Genomic DNA, 20,967 nt, shown 5'->3' on the forward strand with positions numbered 1-20,967 from the left:
TTCTTATTTTCACCCCCTGTTTTCTTATTTTCACCCCCTCAATTTCTTTTGGCCTATTACACACAAGAAATTTTTAAAAAAATTGCGATTGAGATTTTTATGTGACAGAAAAAATAAAAATGATCATGGTGATTATTGCTGTTATTGAGATTGTTGACACGAGCGAGTAGCTTGCGACATGGCTCTTTGGGAACATTGCCTAGTGTCGTGTCCTGACTGTCTACAGGTTCCACAAAACCTTGTTATTCTTTTGGCATGTTCAAAGCGGATGGATTTCTTCTTTTCGAAGAATTGTTATTTCTTCTTGCAGTAGATCCTACAGGTCTTCCTCTTGAACTGGTATTGTTTTGTGACAAAATAGGTACAAGTAATTCTGAACTTAGTAACTATACTTCAGCGTTTCAGTAGTGGCATGTACTGATATTGAAGCATATTTTATGAAAAACAAAGTTGACTATCCTATAAAGTTTAAGAAAAGTTAAGATAATATGGGACGTCAATGGAAAAAAGTACGTGAAAAAATACGTATGACTAAAAATGAAGTATAAAAATTAAAAATAGACGTAGGTGTAAACAACGTCAACCGTCTAGCCATAGCTGGGCCTCTCAGTTGAGCCAATTTGAGTTGGCACAAACGGCCAGTATTTTTCAAAACGGACAGAATTTGCCAGCCGCACTGTATGTTCGTAACGTTAAAATAAACCCAATAAACCCTGTTCTGCCTTATTATGCGTTCATTCTTTTATATTTTAATCTTTGATCGTCTGTATATTGGAAAAAAACAATAGAAGGAGAAAAATACTTTTATATAGTTCTTAGGGGTATCGCTGCCAATTCGAATCCATAATGCCAAACGAGTTACTGGCTCCCATAGGTTGTTCAGGTTGAGAACTTAACATGGATTGGCCATGCATTGTAGAGTATGATTCGCTATTCATTCGGGATTGTTGATGGGAATTTGTCATTAGGTTTGTACTATAAAATGATGAATACGCTGCAACCAATGGCTGTGCCACAGAAGAGGATGAATCACCCACACCAAATGTAGCTGTTTGCATTTTGGGTCGGGAAAGTTGATCTAATGGTAGAACTTGCTGATCTTCTGTTGCGATAGCAACTTGATTGGCTGTATTATTATCTGAAGCAGGTGCCCCTCCTTTAAACCATTTTATCCATCTTTTAAGTGCAGTATTGTCACTCACTTGAAACAAGAAAACTAAACCGGCATCCGTTCTTACTCGGAATATATGATGGTTTTCTTCGGTAGAATTTACCATTTCGCAGTCAACATAAGCATGCATCGTAGCTCCATCTCCAGTTTTCTATTTCGATGTTAGTATATAGATTGGTTTACATCTGTTTTACCTACATTTGATAAAACAAAAAACCGTTTAAGTGGAACAAGAATGATGTGTTTCAATTCCCAGATTGAGAAAAACTCGTAACGAGCCAACTTCTTTACAGGGAGTATACCTTCATGGGCTTCTACAGTAAAATCAAACAGGTTTCGTGCCACCAAATTTAGGTTGACTTTTTCATCTGATGAGGTTGAATATGTATGTTTTGTTAATTCTACTTCGCTAGACGTGTTCATTCTGTAAAGGCTCAATTTCTTGTTATGCTTGATAATATGGCGGGCGATTATTATAAACTTAGGGAGATAGAGTACTACAAGTGTAAACGTTGCTGCGAATAAAACGCTTGATATTTTCAAGAACATAGATATACTATAGTTTTCTGTCGATAAAAAAAAACCAGGGCATGCCACTAATGAAGCAATGCCTGTATTGCTAAAAATAAAAATATTAGCAATGATAAACATTCTGCTTAACCTTCAGTCAAACTTACTAGCTAACATATGTAATCTGTGTAGTCTCTGACCATTTGCTACTGACAGTTCGCGTCTATAGTTTAACTTTAGCTACTACGAAAAAAAAAAGTATATATATATTACCTTAAATGCAAGGAACGCAGATATAATAATTAGGATTGAGCACCATATCAAAACAACTATTTCACTGATGGTAATATGGCCCCAGTATCCTACTTTTGCCGCAGGATAAGTACATAGCCAGCAATAAGTTGTATTTGATACCATTACGTCCTTTACTACGACAGGATATAATGCATACCAGACAATGAGAGGCGAGATTGCAATTATTACAAACAGAGCGACAATACGAACAAGATAATATGACTTCAACCTTGTTGTGCGCACAGTAAAAACATTCTGGAATCTATCAGTATTACGTTAGGTACATGCAGTGCTAAAGTTGTATGATTAATTACATTCTATATATCCTGTATAAAATAAAGAAAGCATTAGGTGTTGTCCCATTCAAATTAGTCTTTATGTAAACATACCTATAGTTTTTGGCAATTAGACTTCCAATTACTAACACAAAACCAATTACGGTAAGTAATACAACTGCAATGCATTTCCCAACGTTCGGCTTTCCAAGGTATAGAAGAATTGAAGTATATATCATGGAGATACCACTAAGCTGTAAATAACAGAAAACAGGACTTGAGACCATGATTGGCTTTAAGTATTGATAAAAAAAAATCAAAACCATCATGCTTTTGCAACAAACGATACCAATTGAGCAAATCACCAATGCTGTTATACCAGCTGCATTATGAACGGATGGGTTTAAGGCTAATAATTACAAATATTAGTTTATCTAAATATATACACTATTACAAGAGAAGTACCATATCGCGCCATCATTGCTGTAGGTTTTTCTGTCGAAGGACCAAGATACAGAATAGAAGTATTTGGATAAAATTCAAATTTTTTTACTTTTATCGTAGCATAAGGTACAGATAAACCTTTTCGCATATATAATAATTCAAAGTAGCTTCACTAACAAATTAGTTTTATTTTCACAAGTAAATAAACATACGGCTTACCCGGATTGAAGATCTCCTAATATTAAAAAATAAATATATGAGTATTGTTTTTTAAACGGAGATCTTGTAGGGTACCTTCTTCGGAAAATTCCATATAACCTTGAATGTTGAAGAAAGTTTAGTAAAATTAACCAAAGACGAACATAGGATACTACCTGAAGGCCCAGTGTAATTGAGATTGTAAGAGTAAGGTGTCATATTTGAAGAATTAAATGCAGAGTTCCGGAGATCTGATATGCCCGCTGGTCGGCCTCCTGGGTAATTGTCTAAGGCCTGAAAAGAAATGAGTTTCAATTTGATAATCTGTATATCATTTACGTACATGGCTGAGACCAAGTGCAAGCAATTCAGTACATGCATAAGCAGATGGTGCATTATACGACAGACCTAATGTGCTCCAATCTTCTTTTGTTGTACTACAGAATAAAATTTTAATATCATTAGAAACGTAACCCGGAACATTTCTAACGCTTACAAATCATCAGGAACTTGTTGCGTTTTCCATAATCGGTTTAGATTATCATATTCCGGTAAGCCCTTTACTGCAAGATATAGAAAAATCGTCAATGAAATGAAAATTAAAAGCTACAGCTCGCTGACTTTTGTGTTACCACTTACAATCCCATAACCCGCTAATAAACATGAGGCCGTCATACATGGCAAGCTCCTCGGGTGACTGGATTTTTTCAAGTAGCACGGGTGAAATATCGTTCATGACTACCCATACCCATCCTTTTTTCATAAGTCCCATTTGCCTGTAAATCAAACAGTTAGCTTTCCTGTTTAACTTTGGTGCTTAAATACGTTACATTGCTTTTTTCAGAATTAATACTTGGTCTATTGTTCTTGAATCCGCTAGTACTACCACTCGACATCCAGACTCCTCTAGTGTAGATAGTGATTCTAGATACAGTCATTTTAGCTTTTGCTTTGTTATCTTTTTTAATTTGACAAGTGTTACTTTCGATTCTATTTTCATTTAAACTGTATAAAGGAATTCGTGTCATGGTTGTGATTCCATATTCTGATGCTCGACTCGACATGGCTTGCAACACTATTATATATCATTGTATATTATTCTATTAGATTATTTCCTTTTTCAATCATGAATCTACTGTTACCTTGTTGTCCAATCAAGTCGTTAGTATAGACTAGAGCAAACATATCCCATTTCATATTGTTTACCCAATCAACAAGCGATTCGCCGAAAAGAACAGCGCTGCCGGCCGTTCTAAAAAAATATGGATACTGTTTTTTGTCTGAAAGGGTTAAAGAAGCTGAAGCACAAGAACATTGGGGTATCTGCCATAGGCCTGTCAGTGATGCGGAAGCTTCTGTCATTTCAGATACCATGTCGCCTATAACAGCACTAAAAAAAAATTTCAATACATAAAACAAATCAAACATTGCTGATAATTACTCGACTCCATCTTCTATCATTGAAACAGCTGTCCATGATGTTTTTCCTGGGCTGCTCTGATCAGAATAATATCTCGTAAATTTCAATTCCACATCTACGACAAAATGAATAATCCCGATCTTAATAAAGTTTTGTAAAAAAAAAAAAGTCGTGTACCTGTTAAAATGTTGCTTTTAATATTATCTGCAGCAAGTTGAATGGCTACTTCACTTGACAAAATCATATTTGCTAAGTTTGCATCATCTTTCTTCACCGCGGTTGCATTTGGAAATATGATTCCTATTTTATATACAGGTTTTTGGTTGTCTGTCGATGCTATAGATGATTGATTTGCAATTTTTGATTGTTGATTCGGAGTTAAAAGCGCCGATCGTGCAGCATGTATAAAGAGCAGGAACTGTAATATATAAACAATGAACATATCTTGATATGTCTTTATGTGTAATTATTATGTTTTTGTAAAAAAAAAACAGATAAACGAATAAAGAGATAGTTGGAACCGGCGTTTTCGATCATTTTTTATAATTAAATCGACGGAGTTTTCATTATTGTCACTTTATTTGAACGGAAGTGAAATAAGCTGAACCAAACGGTTTTGTGTGACAGGGTTTAAGAAAATTAAAATTTAGTTTTTTGGCAGGAAAATAGATTGAACAACTATGAGGGTGGCTAGTGAGTTCTAATAATGTGAATATACATCAGTTCATGAATTAAAAATGTTTATTAAACGTCTGAGTCAACTTTCATTTATTGAGCAGGAAAGAAAGGGCTTAACTCTATTTTTTTTTTCCACAGACAGTTTTTAATTTTCCCAATTTGCCAGGTACAACACGAGGATATTTCGCGTTACACTCATACTTCTGGTTTTTTCCACAAGACCGGCTGTGCGCCGTAAAAAAAAATCCCTATTTATGGGTGACTACGGAATACGATCTATCAGATAGTTGTGACCTATTTGTATGAACACACAAAAAGTTTGTCAGACGAACAAAATGCACTAAGCTGCATTTCCATATGTCTGTGTAAAAGCTAATATCATAAACGTTTGACTGATAGCATTCATAACGTGAGCTGTCTCTTTAGCTCTAGTAATGTCGCTCGGTTTAATTTTCACTTTGTAGCTATTACATTTCCTTATAGTAGTAGCTCTTATGACGACACTAAACTAAATCAGCCGGGCTAATCGAGTTTTTTTTATGTATATATATATATATGTGGTATCATAGTCAAGTTACGAACCCTAAACACAAATCAAACTTAAGTATAAAAATCTGCATTCACTCTATCTCACTTTGTAAGATCCAAATCTTCTCGATCTAACTTTTCTTTTTCAATAGAAATTCAGAACGACTGTATGTTTAATGATTCCGAAGGTTCTTGTCACAATTGCCCCTCATCCGTCAGCTTTGCAGCGGTTCCTAGCATCTCTACCTAGTACTGTATCTTACACACTAGAATCGGAGAACAAGCATTGTTTATGACTTAAAATGCTAATACAAATTGCTGTTTGCCCTCTTATTGATGCCCTTATTATTTATTATTACCATTTTGTCTCACTCTGATAACACTCAGTCGTAGATATTACTTTTTTTTTTTTGTTCGTTCTACCTGATGTTTAAGGTAGTCTCTTAACCACTAAGATTTATTGTCGATGGTGCGCACATTTCCTTGACCATAAATTTATTATATTATGGCATTCTGCTTTCACCATTAGTTTGGAAGTCATCATCAAATTATATTCTACCGCTATCTTCGTAAGAAAATGTTTCGTATGTATGTACATTCATCATCGATTTATGCCCAATCACTTCCCAACACTGACCTGACAAGTATTAAAGTTTCTTGGTCGCTTTTTGTTTGTATGGTCTCTCAAATTAACTGTTTGGCAAAATGCCTGGAATAGCCACGTTATTGAGTCCTCTCCATCTAGTCATGCCTTTTGTCTCAATAACAAGGAGCGTTTCTAATTAAACAATTGTATACTCGCTTTGGATTATTCACCGTTGATGACCCTTCTTTTCAGCATCGACTCCAAAAAAAACCGAAATTCTCGCAAGCTGTCTATACTAACTACCTTTGACATTTCTCGTCCCTTGCCTTCTGGTCCTTATTCATTGACGCTACGCCCCTCGTTGTTGATACTATGTACATATTTTACTATAAAAGCAATAACGAATATAGAGAAATATATGTAAGTAGTTATTCTATTATCGTGCTGCTCACGGTATTAACAATAAACCACTGAGACCGCATACACTCAGATAGGCCTTTAGTTTATCGCGTGTTTTTCAATGGCTCGTAGACTATACAAAATCTTCTGTTGCGATTAACGATTCCGCCATTTAATTGTTATTTAGACAATCTTTTACAGCAAATTCGTTATGTTTCCATCAATGCATTACATACTTCATCGACCTGTAGTTCAGTGTTATGTTTTTTTCTATGAGTCACGAAGCTCTGCGTTTTATTCAAAGTTCTTGGACGACGGTGCTTCAAGTTAATATGTGACAGTGGTTTAAAGGTATTAGTAATGACAAATTTCCCGCCCATTCCCGGGGATCTACTAGTTTACAAAATTAGCGTGCATATAAGACGGGATTTTTATATTCATTTTCTTTTTTTCTTTCAATCAAAAAGTTAATTATAATAATGGTAGATAATAAAGTGAATGTTGGTGTTGTTGGTTTCGGTAAGATAAAACAAGACAGACGGATTTTTTTCAGAGACTGACACCACGATAGGCATGTCTGCCCGCGTTTTCCATTGCCCTTTAATCTCGTCCTCTCCATACATGCACTTGGCTGCTGTTGTTGAACGTAATAGCACCAAATCCAAGGACATGTACCCTTGGGTCAATGTTGTTAGAAGTACAGAGGATCTTTTCTCCGACCCAGAAATTGATTTGGTTGTTATCACCACACCTAATGGATCCCATTATTCTTTAGCTCTTGAAGCCATGAAGAATGGAAAAAATGGTAAAGTGTTATGTGATGCATGAAAATAGATGTTTTAATCTTTATCTCTTTAGTTGTTGTTGAAAAGCCTTTTACTATTACCTCAGCCGAGTCTGCCGAATTAGCCAAGGTTGCCAAAGAGACAAGACTTATTTGTAGTGTATATCAAAATCGTCGCTGGGATGGTGATTTCTTGACTGTTAAAAAATTATTGAAGGGTGGACACTTGGGTCGCCTGGTGGAGTTTGAATCGCATTTCGACCGTTTCCGTAATTTTGTTAAGGCCGGCTGGAGAGAACAAAACGATGCACCCGGTTCCGGTATGCTTTATGATCTTGGGGCTCATTTAATTGATCAAGCTCTCGCTGCTTTTGGTATGCCTGACACTGTGTATGCAACTGTCAGTAATCAAAGACAATTACAAGAAACAGATATTGCTGATGATTTCACTATTATTTTGGGCTATAAAAACGCATTCAAGGCCATTCTTCGATCCAGTATGTTGGCTCGTCATGCTCCCGTCTTGCGTTTCAATCTTCGCGGTATGAATGGTACTTACCGTAAGGAGCATTTGGATGTTCAAGAAGATCAATTAAAAGCTGGTCTCGTTCCTTCTGATGCTAACTACGGTGTCGAGTCAAGTGATCGTTATGGTTGTATTAATACCGACATCGATGGGCTTCATATTACCGGTAAAGTAGATACCGAGAAGGGAGATTATTTATCTTTCTATAATAATGTTGCACAATCTATCATTGCAAAGGATCCTTCAAACTTGATTGTCAAACCCGAAGATGGTTATAACTGTATTCGTGTGATTGAACTTGCACAACAAAGTAGCGATGAAGGAAGAGTGATCACTCTTTAGTGTATTAGTCTAAATGTACCATAATACCATAGTTATTTTTTAGTTTTTGTAATAAAGCCCGTCTCATACAATGTTTAAAGTAAAACTTAAACTTACATGTCTTTCCTCCCTCCCCGCTACCATGATCTGACAATGCATAATAAACCGTTTTCAATTCATCTCCGCGTAAACGTATGTTTGTTTTGAATTTTTGTTGTTGCAGTACAATTACAATGTCAACACCAGTTAAAAAGGTTAGTGTTATTTCTAAAGACATGATCTTATAATGACGGCAATAATTTATGAGAGGATATATTTTCATAGTTAGGAGTGTTTGTTTTATTAGTCATAATAATTTATATATATATACAGTGATGGAAGTTTAAGCTGAGATGGTATCAGCATGATTTAAAAAAATTCGTGCCATTTTAGGATATTTGTACGCAGCAAAATCATTACTTTGTTGTCGCACAGTCGCAATTCTTGATGATCTTGTCGAATGATGTTTACTAAAGAAGGATATTCCAGAGTCACGCTTTTGACATATATCTTGATGACCCCTGTTTCGCCTATTATAAATCCAGTGTGTTAATCTTTTTAACCAAGTTTTCTTTTTTGCTGTTCCTTGCTGAGTATATTTGATACAAGGAAATTCATCTGGCATTAAAGATTCCATTTCTTGTGTTCGTTGCTTTTCTAAAATCAGATACATTTTTACGACAGGCCTTTGATCCTCGACAAACAGACGAACTTGTCGACGTCGAGCTTCTCTAGACGGTGGGAACTTAATAAAAGGAAATAAGAAATCGAGATAAACATTGTAATAATAAATTATGCACTTACATTGTTTGTGTGAATAGCCAGATTTTCTTCAGTTAACGGGAATGTATTCTCACCCAATTCGTTGGGTCCTAATACAGTGATACTGTCATCATCATTATTGTTTGTATCAGATATTGTCATACTATACTCTTTCTGGTTTGAAAAAGAATGCCTTCGTTGATTTCTTGTCATTTTCAAAAAGAGGAAGAGAAAAATAGATAGTGTGAGAAGAGGTTTTTATTGCTTTTTTATAATGCATAAATCAAGAGCATGTGATTGGTGGTCGGCTATTGGATCTCAATAAACAGCATCCATGTCAACTAAACCAGCACTTCTGGCGTCCTCCTGCATTTGCTTCTTTCTCTTCAACTTTTGTGCTCGTTGTTCTTGATCTCGTTTCTCCGCAAAATTAGTCAAAAAGTAGGCTATCGTAGCAATAGCTAAGCTTGAAGCAGCTACCCCCGCTTTTTTAAAAAAAATTGTCAGTTCAGTTACAGTTGAAAAGAATATTCTGATCAAACCTAATCCTTTCCAGATTGTTTCCCAACGAGTCGACTCTAATCCAGTTCTAACTTCGCCTAGTTTGACAGTGAATTTACTGTTTAGCTCCTGAATAGTCATATCGATTTCCTTCTGATCACTTCTTGTTTCATTCTTTCTGTTGTCCATATCAAGTGCAATTTCGTTTTTTATCAAATCGACATCCTCTCTGATATGTTGTGCGAGGGCCTCTACCTCTCTTGTCACTGAGAAAGTTTCTGCTTTTAATGCTTGTGTATCCTTTTGCCGCATCATTTGAATTTCCGTTCTCAACTCAGAAACGGCAGCTGAGAACAGATAACTTTCCTATCTTTTAAATAAATAATCTTGTGTGTTTTCGGTTTGATAGACGTACGTTTTCAAGTGCTGACTTCAATAGCAATTCTTGATGTAGCTGTGCAACACTGTAGAACTATTAACGCGTACTCTGATTTTTAAGTTTTGCCAATGAAATACCTTTCTCGTAACTTGAACTTCATACCTTTCATAATCACGACTGCTTGTTCTTTAGAAAACCCTTGTGTTTGCAAATCTTGAACAATATTGTAGGTATCAAAATGATGTTGTGAAGGTACGTCAACGGTTTTTCCTGTGACAGCGACAGTTTCCTTTACAATGTCGTCAAATGTGTTCATGGCATCATCATAAGGCGATCGTGTTGGATAATCTGAGCCTTTTGTTATTGATGTGGTCCTTATATGACGTCGGAATATATGAGGTGCAAAATGACGTACAAGTTGAACCATACTACAAAAGAGAAGAGAGAAAACAAAGAGGAATAAAAGTTGTGTTGGTTACAAAAATAGTTATGCAATCTCGACGTCACTACGCTTAGTCAATGACGGAATGGTCTGCGTTTTATTATATAATGATAGATTTATTTCGTTAACAATCATATGGTAATTTTTTGAACAAGACTATCTTGTTGTCTCAAGCTTTTCAAAGTGTTTTTTAGCAGCCGCGATATTGAGTAATGTTGCGGCAGATTCTAATAAGGGTTTAGTAAGGGCAAATACATAGCTACAAGATATACACTTACGTATATTAGGATCTGACATGACAATCATGGCATAGGTATTATTAGTCAAGACATCGATAAATGCAGTGAAGCTACTGCCTCTTATTTCCATACTCTTGAATCTTGTTTGTGATCGACTACAACCGAGGTTAAATTGCTTTATAATATTACTGATTTTTTCAAATCGATGATGATCTCCATGTGGGATAGTGGCAGCAGTTGCAATCACTAAAAATGTTGTTCTTTCAAATAATACTACTTCATCAGCATCACAAATACGACAAAAATTACTTAAATGTGATTCTAATACACGGATATTAGGAATCAAACAATGCACAATTTTGGACCAAGCCTACATATAAAAATAATAGCATGAATACCAGATGCACAAGTGAAATGATTAAAACATACAGCATAGAGTGTTTCATCCCAGATGGAAGTTCTAAAGGCTTGAATATTCAATGGCTCTGAGCGTTTTTGAAGTTCGGTCACTCTTTGCTCATAGATCTGAGTGAATAATATAAGTAAAAAAACGTACGTCCCCATAATATAATCCCTATATACCTGGTCTCTTTGATTTTCTGGCACAAGATCCATTTTATGTATTAAGCAAAAGATACGAGCTTCTTTTGAGTTTGCAAGAATGGCTTCCAGACATGACTGATAATAATGAAGATCCTTTTCCCAATCTCGACTTTCTACGTCAAACACATAAATGAGCACTTCAACATTCTTGAAAATTCTATCTCTTTGTGAAGCAAAATAATTTTCCATAAAGGCCTCTTGACTATAAACGTGTTAATGGGTCTGTCTGAAATACAAAAGCTTCTCTTTACCCTCCACAATCCCATAAATTCAACACTAAATTTCCCAAAAACTTGACGTTCGAATGTTCGACATCAACTATATACAAGTTAGGATGGGGGAAAATTATAAATGACTTGTTGTAATTTACTAGTTGCACCAAGTCTTCTTGTATCTCGAGCAATGTAATTACTAAAAATAATAGACCGCATCGAAGTCTTTCCGGACCCACTTTTGCCCATAAGCAACACCTATTTAGCATTAGTTTCAGCTACCAAAGTCATTTTAAAGTACAGTTACCTTTTCCTTCTTCTTCATATTGTTTATGTTTGGTAAAAAAAAAAAAAAGTGCATCTAAAAACTTGGGAGAGAGTATAATAAATTAAAAGTCAGAATTTATAAAATAAATGCTTACCACAATCAGAAATTCTTCGTTGATTATAGAACGTACAATGGTTTTGGCAGTTCTCTAGCCCTGAAAAGGAGCTCGTTTGGTTAAGTAACATATGCCAACAATGATAACATGTGATAGGATCGATGTTCCTTTTGAATAATACCTTATAATAAAACCCCGTCTCGTCATCATATCAATCAAAAGCAATATCGTTGACAGCTAAAAAAAAAAAAAGTTTGTATATAAATCAGAATTAAATGTGTGAACTACTTTATAATCTGACTGATGTATCATCAAAGAGGACTACCGAGATGCTCTCAACAAACTTCATGCATCAATATCATATAGAGAATATAAAGCAATATGATGAATGAAATTGCTAAAAGATCAAGCTTTTCAAACATGTAAAACCTTTACAACTACTACTATATAAACTATATTTGCTAAATTAAAGTCAGTTAACATTTTATGTAACAATTTCTAGTTTAAGAGCAGGCCAATGAAAAACTGAAATGGCCCATTAAGATAGAACCACTCTTTTTTAGAGCTAGAAACGTATTCATATTTACTCGTTTATCAAAAAGCAAAAAAGCAAAATTGTTTCACGCCAGAGTTCTGATACAGCAGATCAAAAAAGTTTTTTTAAAAAAAAGTACTAACAAGCAATGACAGTTAGCATGGATTATTTCTTATGAAAACTTACTGTCTGATAGTGGAGGTACACTGTATTACCGTACAGTTACATGCTTTTTCCAGCAAGTGTCTAGTTTCGTTCATTAATACAGACCTGGTAGTTTTTTATCAACGATGAGTATAAGTTCAATAACTTGTGGTTGTTTTTCTCGTCTTATGGAGAGAAATAACTAGGCGGCGATAAACTTCACCACACGAAAAGTATGTTTATCAACACTATCATGTTCCCGCTAGTTGTGTAACATGAAAATGGTGATATGCACCAAATGATTAACTTCCGAAATTATTTTTCTCTTTCCGTAACTCAGTGTTAAAAATAAAAACATGACATTTATAAACAAATACTAGTATTCTGTAATGGCATTATATAAATTACATTTCTTTATAAGAAAAAATTTTGATACCTCGGTAACTTTTCCTGTAGGCACATTTAGTTATCCAGGTTTAAAAATACATGCAGGCCTTAACATAAAGTTGACATGTCATTCCTACATAAGCGATTGGTAGACTTATCAGGGGGGGGGGGGGAATAATCGATTTTAAACCAAAAGCAGAAATACGAAAGAAAGAAAAAGAGGATCAGTCAATCGTCATTTTTTCTTACGGCGATTGGTTCATTGTTACCGCGTCAACTGATTAGGATCATCTGACAAGGGCACATATTATGCATCAGATAGATAATCAAAACGAGTACTTTTTTTTTTTTGGTTATTGTTTTTATGTGCAAAAGGTTTTTTGTGTTTTTTTTTGTTTTGCCATGTATATAGTATACAAGTTAAATATATACATGTATGTATAAGGAGAGGATAGTAATAGGAATAAAAAGCAAGAAATCTATATAAAAAATAAAGTAAGAACAAACAGGAATAAGCATATACAAAAAGGGCATAATTCATAAGAAAATAAAGTAGAGAAAATAAAAAGGAATGTGTGTGGGAGAAATACAGTATTTTGTTAAGATGCGATATTATGTGTAGTACGTGTGATGTGGTAGGGAGGACAAATATTTCCTGCTTTATCTTCGCATGAACACGATGTTGAGAAAACGGATACATCAGATAGAGAAGAAGAAAAAGATGATGACGTTGATATAGATTGCATTAGAAAGAAAGGCGGTCGGTTTGTTGATAAAGAGGAGGATAAGCTGGTCGGATGCATTGAATCCTTCTTTCTACCATCATTCGTTGATGTAGTTGTCGAATAAGAGAGTGAGGGTCGTCTATGATAAGACATTTGGTACGGCATCTGTCCTTTACTACTTGTCCTAATTATTGGTGATTGCATTTTATTATTGTTGAAAGCAATTGATGGTCCATAGGATTTGCTGGCCTCGTTTGATTGACATGAAATTGAGCAGAACGCCATATTCTAAAGGAAAGGTTATTTTATTAATACTTTGCTTTAATAAAACGATGATAGACTTACATCGTCTGCAACTCTCTTTTCACAGTACAAACAAAGATTAAGCTCCATAATGTCGACGGAAGAAAGAAAATAAGAAAGAGAAAGCGAGAAAGCCAGAGAAAAAGAAAGAGAAAGGAATAGAGAGAAAGGGTGAGAATAACTTTATTTGGTTTATACGAACAAATGACCAACACATAACAACAGAATTAAATTCCTTTAAGAAAGTCACGTACCTGAATCTTGCTACAGCGTGGGAAGATAACTGATGACTCGTATTATATCTTTTTTATTTTATACAATCATTGGATGACTTCCAAAATACAAAATAGAATTAAATAGAATAGAATTAACTTCGGAAATTTGATTTTCCGAGTTAATTTTACTTCTGTTCCAAAACACTGAAAATAGAATTAACTTTTTTGACCCGTACCATATATGCAAAACTCTACCTAAACAGCTATATTATCAGATGACAATGATGTTTGAATACATCCAGACACCGGTAACCAAGATAGTTTAACTATTATCAATGATGCTCCTTCCGTTCGCACTAAAACCCATCAGTTTTATATGCACAGTAGCAACTCACTGTTACTTCTCCTGAAAGGGCAAAAAAGACGGTTCTCAGAAGCGTAAAAGAGCCAAATAAATAAACTGTTTTGATAAATATTATTCATAGATCTTATATTTATTATCTGAATGTTATTAGCGTTTATCAGAAATAAATTATTTAATAGAAAGATGATTTTTTTGTTAATTTTTTTTAATTCGGGGGGGTAGGGTGGTCGAATTAACTTCAAAAATTTAAGCGGTGAAATTTAAGGTTAATTCCACGTTACACAACCCAAAAAATTAAGTCTATTCTATTTAATTCTATTTTGCATTTTGGAAGTCATCCATTATGCTGCCCTTATATTTTGTGTTACAGGCTACTCACGTGAGTTTAAAAGATAAACTAGCCATACAAACCTTTTGTTCATATTGTCATTGCCATGATTTTATTCCTTCAAAATAACCCTGCATTGCATATTTGTAGCACGTGGGCCGTCCAGGTAGTTGCCATTCTTACATAAAAACTTCTTGTACAACCTCTCTTCTTAATGACAGAAGTAATCTATAATGGTTACCTATTTAGGTCCTTTCATCGGTGTAAGCTTCAGGTGGGCGTAAAACAAAGTGCCTGGGGCCTTCTTTTATTTGCACTAGAGATAATGAATATTCTCTCTCAGTCTGGGAATATTTTACTTGAATCCCGGTAAACGTTATTTTTTTTTCGCACTTACACCCTATCTTGAGCGAGGCACATGCTACATTATTAAATTAAAATTATTCCGATTAGAGAGTGATACACGCAAAAAAGTTTTAGCCATACAATGACCTGTTGTTAAATATATTAACAAACGCTTGGACCAACTGACTCATAGTCAGATACTTTTGATTATGTCTGTCCTTACTAATGTTAATATTAATTGGTTTTTGCTTCTTTTCATAATATAAGATAATCGGAAATCTCTGTCTAAATAAATAGCACGGACATTATTTATTTATTTATAATCCAAGCTGAGCAGCAAATGAAAGTGCGACTTGAGCTGCCATTTTACGGCGTTCTTCGTCGGGCAGATTTTTACCTTGTTCTAATGAAGTCTTGTCAAACAAAATATGTAGGTTTGTTCTTATATTGTACTCTACCTCTCATGGATTGTATTGCTTCAAATGCCTTATCTAATCCATCATCCTCATCAATACCTCCGAATAATTGATCTCTCATACGGTTTACTTCGGAATAGGATGGCATATCTATATCAACACAAATTAACCAAACAGAACAACAAAGTATTAAGTACATTGAATTACTCACCGATTAAATCCTCATCATTATTGTCAAGCTTTAATATATCTTTATTTTGCTCAAGCTTTAATTCTTGAATTTCGCGTAGTAAATCCTCATCCTCGGCTATTCCGTTTACATTTTTCTTTACCATGCCATCCCAGAAGTTGGTCTGGATAATTTCTACGGCTAATTCCATACCAACTTTATCCATTGGTGTTTCGGTGGTCTCATCCATATCAACATAATCAAATGCATTGGCAAGACACCAATCGTTAATTTCGGCGTCCTGTTTCATGCTCAATGGGATTTTACAACTAGTACCTATGCACAGTCTGATACCTGGCTCAGCCTGATCCAGGAACGATGACCAATTCTTGATTGTATCAAACGAACTTGGGTCTGATTTATCAAAGATGAAAATGAATGCATCGATGACTTTACTCACTTGTGACTCTTTTACACAATAAGCTTTGATTGTTTCCTTTTCTGATGCTTTCACTATCTCGTCTAGCCAAAAATCAACCTTGGCTGTATAATATTTGGTATCGATCTCAAAAGGAATGCACACGCCAACAAGATCTCCCTGAGTTTCTTTTAAACGTTCATCTACTATTTTCTGATTGAATTCCTTGTTTGAAACCTGGAAAATGTCTAAAATCACTCATTGGTTAATCGTTCCTCTTCTTCGTTTCTCAAGCTTCATCTACCTTTTACACATTTCAGGGTACTGCCATTGGGTCGACTTGTCACGAAAATCTTATTACGAAGCATCGTTTCTGTATGTATATAAAAAAAGAAAAAAAATGGGACTCCCCTTCAAGTCGCTGATCCCATTTTTTTGCAGGCGTATCAGACTTTGTCCTCCGACCACATATTTTTTGACCTACGCTACGTTGTGGTATCGCTATGGTAACGTTTCGTTTGATTTAAGTAAATAGCCATAACAGCCTGTGATAAATAGTGAAATAAGTATATGTCCCATAAATGATAATTTTTTTGTCATTAAAAATATTCTATCGATAAATGTCATTCAGTAGGAGTAACTGCACATGACATTTCGTTTTAATAAATATAAAACAACTGATGTTCTGGGATTTTTCCTTAAAGTGAACCTTAAATCCATTATTGATAACAGCATAAGCACAATCTTGATCTAAATTTTGAGGTATTGTGATTACTTGATTTATCAGACTCATAGCTCTTCCAATTTCTCTAACATGAGCCGTGACGTCAATATAAGTCTTATTAAATTCTAAGTTGTCATTTGAATCATGACTTAATGGGACGTTGACCTCAGGATTTGCTTATGCAAACCACTCCTTGTATCGGTTCCTGATAAGGACCCCTCCATTTTATTTGGGGGTGTCTAAATTTCGAATCCTTAGTAATTCCTTTGACCAGGGTTGCTTTTACACTATGTATTACATACAGTGCCTCCACTCTCAATTTACTGAATTTTTGACCAAGCGTTTGAAGCTAATTTGACCAGCTTCTTGAGAATAAATTGACCACATTTCATAAATGATTTAACCAACTTTTTCTTCTTGTCGCCTTCATTTTTGAAAATATAAAAGGCCCTTTATAATAAGTCAGTCCGGTCAGTTCCGGTAGTATCAGATTTAGTTGGTATGTATAGCTGTAAACTATTGTTGAGTTTCCTACTGATGTTGTTAATTTATATAGGCCAGCATGCAGTTGGTAACTACAAACCCCAAAGTGGAGAATGGCTGGACGGAAAACGAGTGGATATTCTTCTAATTCCTATCACCACCATCACTGGATCATTACCGCCTGTCGTAATCGAAATACAAAACGTTGTCGACAAAGCTTACATACACAGATTGAATCAATATTGCAGTAATATGTATGATGAATACTGTAATATAGAGCCGGTTGTCCTCACGATTTGTATCAAAAGCACGCGGGCAGAACTATGCAAAAGGTTTTCTTGTAGCTCTTAAGCTCCATATTTAAAACGGCTGCCAAGTGACTTTTAGGCAAAGGAACACTTAATCATTACCCCTACAACTGTTACAAATTATCTTGATACTCATAGCAATCACAACGACCCAAATACCAACGACCCAAATAGCATTGACCCATATAGCAACAACAGCAGCATAAATAACGCTGAACCTCTTCCTCCTTTGCTCGCGCTAAGTTATGTACTTATGGAACAAAAATGCTCTTTATTCGGATTGCAGTACAAGGAAGATCTGACCGTGATACTAATTTACAGAATTGCTAAAGAAGCCCTGGATCATCATCTTCAAGACCATCAATCTACTGTCGATAGCTTGGTGGATGTCACTTGTTGTGTTTTAAGGTAAGGTTTAAATTATAAAAAGACTATAGAAGTAGTTTGAGACTGTTTATAAGATTGTCCTTTATTAATAAATGAAATATACGAGTATTTATATAAAAGACTGTCTGCTGTGTTCATATCTCTAGTACTATCTTGAAGTTATCATTGATTAACCAAAAATGTATACGATTATTACATAGTCACTAATTTAGTCTTGTTCTAATAAATGTTAAGTCTTCTTAACTCTCTTTGCTTTAAACTAAATTTTAAGTATTTCTCAGACATACTAAATTAGAATTGTGATGTAATATCCCTATAGTCTTACTATGACATTTATTGTTAAGCTTATATCACAAATAGTATCAGCATGGATAAACCTTTGTTAGCTCTAATATGGCTATAGCCTTGCTAGGTCACCACATCACTAAAGAGACTCAAAAACAGTTCAAAAGAATCCTTGAACCAACAATCGAAAATGAACCAAACTTGAAAAGAGTTCGAAATCTAGCAAGTGCAGGCGTTTTGTATACGGAGACATGTCTACATAATTACCGGTGGCAATACAACACTGATTATGACGAAATGCCAACGCCATCGGATCTGCCACCGAGTGTTGAACTGCCAAAAGAAAGGAGCTGTGGAGAAACTTTGTTTAACACAGAAAAAAATAGATGAAAAACAGGTAAATAAGATTAATAGTGCTTGTAGGCTTTTGTTCTTATTATTAGTTTTAAAACTGAATGACCTTGTACATTATAGTAGAAGGCAGGGCATTTATAGTTATTGGGATCTGTGGTTTAAAAGGTTATCTAATAGTTAGTGAAGGTACCATTGGGTGGTATAATACATGTCCGATGGTGCCTTAAATTTAAGAAGTCATTGCCTTTATGATTGGATTGATTCGTAAACAACGAACTAGTCTTATTGTTCTGTCAGAATTGAGAGGACGATGGTTCTAAGAAATCTTAAGCCAAACTGAGTTCTAAAGTAGTAACTCAGTTTTTATACTTGATGTTCTTTTCTTTTATGATATTGTATTAGGTATATGAGTCGATCATGTGGGATCGACGATTTATTTATTTTATTTTGTATTTTATAAGTGCGATTTTAGCACAGGAGCGACATTGACATTTTACAAACAATACCACCTGAACCATTTGATGACATGAAGTATGCCAGAGAATTCAAGAATGTATACTAGTGTTCGGAATGAGGATCGAAACTCTCGAGCGAGCTTCGATTGTGTTCCAGTCGAAGCTCGCTCGAAGTTTCTTAAGCTCGGCTCGGTTGCAAATACAATAGCTCGAACTTGCTCGCCCTTTTTATTACACAAAGTGCACGTCAAAGTGATAATAAAATTGTTATTTATTGAAATAGAAGGTGGAAAAAGAAAAAAAAAACTTTTTTTTCACCAGCCTTAAAACCAAATTCGGATAAATCATAAATTATAATACAGTTGGATTTGTGAACATGAAAGTTTAAATTAATTCTGCTACGTCATGTTACTATGATTGCTGTAAAAATTTGGCTTAGTTGGGTTAAATGTGCAACACTGTATCATTTTCTATACTAAATGTGTTTGTTGGTTGTACAATTAAATAAAGTCTAAAGCATTTTAGTTGGAATTATTAGAGCATAAATAAAAAAAAATGGTAAAGGGAAGAAAAGATTAAAATCAAGGGGAAATGCCATCACTAGTCTTTCAAGGACCTTAACTTTAAAGTGACTACTATCGACATTTTAGCCGAGCGAGCTTCGATCGATGCTCGCTCGAACCCAAAAAAAGTGGCGCAAGCTCGAGTACAAAATCTCGGTTCGAGCACTAGACACATCGTTTTGATGTGACATAAGCTTTGGGATTTCTGTCTTATTTTTATATGAGTATGCTCAGTATAATTAATGCTATGTCCTTTTGGAGTGTCAATGACTTTTCGAAACCTTGGTGGGCTAATATTAGACCCAATCATATGCATTGCACGTGTGTATCACGTGACGGGGGTTTAATTTTTAATTGTGTAATATATAATTTTAAATTTTATAGTATATATCATCCTCAATGGTCCAACGGCTAGGATTTATCGCTTTCACCGATACGGCCGGGGTTCGACTCCCCGTTGGGGAAACATCTATTTTTTAATTTTTTTCTTTTTTTGCTTACGTAATACTTTTCTAATAAACCTGTGTCGTAGCTTCGGTCCAACAGCTACTTTTTTCAACCAAATTTATTTTCTATTAAGCTAACTTTCAGCGTTGTGTTGCAAAATCTTACAACCTTTTCCTTTTCTATTTTAAATTCGTTTAGTTGTTATATCATTAGTTATCTTTTATTTGTTGATTCAAGGATATCGTCACCGATCCTTGAGATAAACTTTTATGTAAACCCATAAAATCATTATATTTAAATAAACCATTCAGTTTTTTATCTACATCATTATAATAAACTCTTACTATATCTAACCTATCAAATCTTATGTCTTTCATATAAATTGACTAATTACCTGTCTGTCTCCCTAAAAAATCGAAGTCTAGTCCCTTTTCTTTTCTCTGTAACTTTATTTCAAATTTTTTATCTTATTTATCTTTACTGGTTCGTTACCATATATATTTATCAAGTATTTACATAAAACAACGTGGTGCTCATTTAAGAACTGAAATATAAATCATTATATACGGTAAAAATCCAGTTAATAATTAAAGAAAAAAGGTTTTGATAAACGGTTATAGCGAAAATGAGACTAAAGTTTTTGAATTTTCTAGGGAGACAGAATGGATCATAGGCCAGTCATATGTATATAAGATGTGATATCTAATAGGTAGACTATAATATAATGTATATGGTAAATTCTAAACGATTTTTACTTTAAGCTTTATATAGTGTTACACGGCACTTTTTGTCGTTCTGACCTAAGTTTTTTTTATTTTTTTGACTGCTTTTTGGTCCGTTTCTTATAAAAGGACCATAAAATTCTTTACCTTAATCTGAATAAGTCTTAATACTTTAAGTCTTTGTGATTTTGTATTT

General features: G+C 34.6%; 8 protein-coding genes and 1 non-coding gene across 9 annotated transcripts; 3 read left to right on the forward strand and 6 right to left on the reverse strand.

Annotated features, from left to right (window-relative positions):
* Positions 1-766: 766 nt before the first annotated feature.
* Positions 767-4,803, reverse strand: EV154DRAFT_520747 (periplasmic binding protein-like I). Its single transcript, XM_051602846.1, has 17 exons — positions 4,490-4,803; positions 4,035-4,427; positions 3,875-3,967; positions 3,723-3,816; positions 3,532-3,668; positions 3,389-3,455; positions 3,236-3,329; positions 3,069-3,186; positions 2,989-3,012; positions 2,914-2,929; positions 2,716-2,861; positions 2,365-2,659; positions 2,290-2,301; positions 1,955-2,237; positions 1,849-1,904; positions 1,370-1,790; positions 767-1,322 (listed from the first exon to the last, which is right to left on the reverse strand). Exons 2-17 carry the CDS (start codon positions 4,318-4,320, stop codon positions 816-818), a joined length of 2,649 nt encoding a protein of 882 aa, XP_051453932.1. The 5' UTR covers positions 4,321-4,427; positions 4,490-4,803; the 3' UTR covers positions 767-815.
* Positions 4,027-4,803, reverse strand: EV154DRAFT_14627 (uncharacterized protein). The gene is made up of 2 exons (XM_051594087.1): positions 4,490-4,803; positions 4,027-4,427 (listed from the first exon to the last, which is right to left on the reverse strand). Exons 1-2 carry the CDS (start codon positions 4,752-4,754, stop codon positions 4,330-4,332), a joined length of 363 nt encoding a protein of 120 aa, XP_051453933.1. The 5' UTR covers positions 4,755-4,803; the 3' UTR covers positions 4,027-4,329.
* Positions 4,804-6,966: 2,163 nt separating this feature from the next.
* EV154DRAFT_520755 (uncharacterized protein) lies at positions 6,967-8,246 on the forward strand. The gene is made up of 3 exons (XM_051602847.1): positions 6,967-7,022; positions 7,075-7,308; positions 7,362-8,246. Exons 1-3 carry the CDS (start codon positions 6,983-6,985, stop codon positions 8,153-8,155), a joined length of 1,068 nt encoding a protein of 355 aa, XP_051453934.1. The 5' UTR covers positions 6,967-6,982; the 3' UTR covers positions 8,156-8,246.
* Positions 8,247-9,253: 1,007 nt separating this feature from the next.
* On the reverse strand, positions 9,254-10,131 carry EV154DRAFT_427214 (uncharacterized protein; the record flags this gene model as incomplete). The annotated part of the gene is made up of 4 exons (XM_051596345.1): positions 9,254-9,420; positions 9,478-9,802; positions 9,852-9,900; positions 9,953-10,131. The coding sequence occupies 4 exons, from the start codon at positions 10,129-10,131 to the stop codon at positions 9,254-9,256; spliced, it is 720 nt and encodes a 239-aa protein (XP_051453935.1).
* A 282-nt stretch (positions 10,132-10,413) lies between these two features.
* Positions 10,414-11,636, reverse strand: EV154DRAFT_539694 (Gtr1/RagA G protein conserved region-domain-containing protein; the record flags this gene model as incomplete). Its single annotated transcript, XM_051604366.1, has 7 exons — positions 10,414-10,484; positions 10,536-10,866; positions 10,926-11,021; positions 11,079-11,301; positions 11,351-11,417; positions 11,470-11,569; positions 11,619-11,636. 7 exons carry the CDS (start codon positions 11,634-11,636, stop codon positions 10,414-10,416), a joined length of 906 nt encoding a protein of 301 aa, XP_051453936.1.
* A 1,723-nt stretch (positions 11,637-13,359) lies between these two features.
* On the reverse strand, positions 13,360-13,878 carry EV154DRAFT_427236 (uncharacterized protein; the record flags this gene model as incomplete). The annotated part of the gene is made up of 2 exons (XM_051596347.1): positions 13,360-13,773; positions 13,831-13,878. 2 exons carry the CDS (start codon positions 13,876-13,878, stop codon positions 13,360-13,362), a joined length of 462 nt encoding a protein of 153 aa, XP_051453937.1.
* A 1,479-nt stretch (positions 13,879-15,357) lies between these two features.
* EV154DRAFT_567408 (uncharacterized protein) lies at positions 15,358-16,411 on the reverse strand (the record flags this gene model as incomplete). The annotated part of the gene is made up of 4 exons (XM_051606017.1): positions 15,358-15,443; positions 15,499-15,606; positions 15,668-16,291; positions 16,348-16,411. The coding sequence occupies 4 exons, from the start codon at positions 16,409-16,411 to the stop codon at positions 15,358-15,360; spliced, it is 882 nt and encodes a 293-aa protein (XP_051453938.1).
* Positions 16,412-17,268: 857 nt separating this feature from the next.
* On the forward strand, positions 17,269-20,017 carry EV154DRAFT_484989 (uncharacterized protein; the record flags this gene model as incomplete). Its single annotated transcript, XM_051598713.1, has 4 exons — positions 17,269-17,582; positions 17,697-17,940; positions 19,057-19,115; positions 19,987-20,017. The coding sequence occupies 4 exons, from the start codon at positions 17,269-17,271 to the stop codon at positions 20,015-20,017; spliced, it is 648 nt and encodes a 215-aa protein (XP_051453939.1).
* Positions 19,996-20,067, forward strand: EV154DRAFT_t100. The gene has a single exon. It is a non-coding gene; the product is annotated as a tRNA-Glu (tRNA).
* Positions 20,068-20,967: the final 900 nt, after the last annotated feature.

The sequence above is a fragment of the Mucor mucedo genome (genome assembly GCF_025094135.1).
Source record: "Mucor mucedo strain NRRL 3635 chromosome Unknown EV154scaffold_104, whole genome shotgun sequence".
NCBI lineage: Eukaryota > Fungi > Mucoromycota > Mucoromycetes > Mucorales > Mucoraceae > Mucor > Mucor mucedo.

What these genes read in the sequence shown, in the direction of transcription:
- EV154DRAFT_520755 (XM_051602847.1), top strand. Translation starts at nt 6,983, where the DNA reads ATGGTAGATAATAAAGTGAATGTTGGTGTTGTTGGTTTCG. An exon ending in TGTTGGTGTTGTTGGTTTCG is followed by an intron (nt 7,023 to 7,074) that starts GTAAGATAAAAC and finishes ACACCACGATAG; the next exon opens with GCATGTCTGCCCGCGTTTTC. An exon ending in CATGAAGAATGGAAAAAATG is followed by an intron (nt 7,309 to 7,361) that starts GTAAAGTGTTAT and finishes TTATCTCTTTAG; the next exon opens with TTGTTGTTGAAAAGCCTTTT.
- EV154DRAFT_14627 (XM_051594087.1), bottom strand. Translation starts at nt 4,754, where the DNA reads ATGTTCATTGTTTATATATTACAGTTCCTGCTCTTTATACATGCTGCA. An exon ending in TAAAAGCAACATTTTAACAG is followed by an intron (nt 4,428 to 4,489) that starts GTACACGACTTT and finishes ATTTTGTCGTAG; the next exon opens with ATGTGGAATTGAAATTTACG.
- EV154DRAFT_520747 (XM_051602846.1), bottom strand. Translation starts at nt 4,320, where the DNA reads ATGTTTGATTTGTTTTATGTATTGAAATTTTTTTTTAGTGCTGTTATA. An exon ending in AAATGAAAATAGAATCGAAA is followed by an intron (nt 3,817 to 3,874) that starts GTAACACTTGTC and finishes GACTGTATCTAG; the next exon opens with AATCACTATCTACACTAGAG. An exon ending in TATTAGCGGGTTATGGGATT is followed by an intron (nt 3,456 to 3,531) that starts GTAAGTGGTAAC and finishes TATATCTTGCAG; the next exon opens with TAAAGGGCTTACCGGAATAT.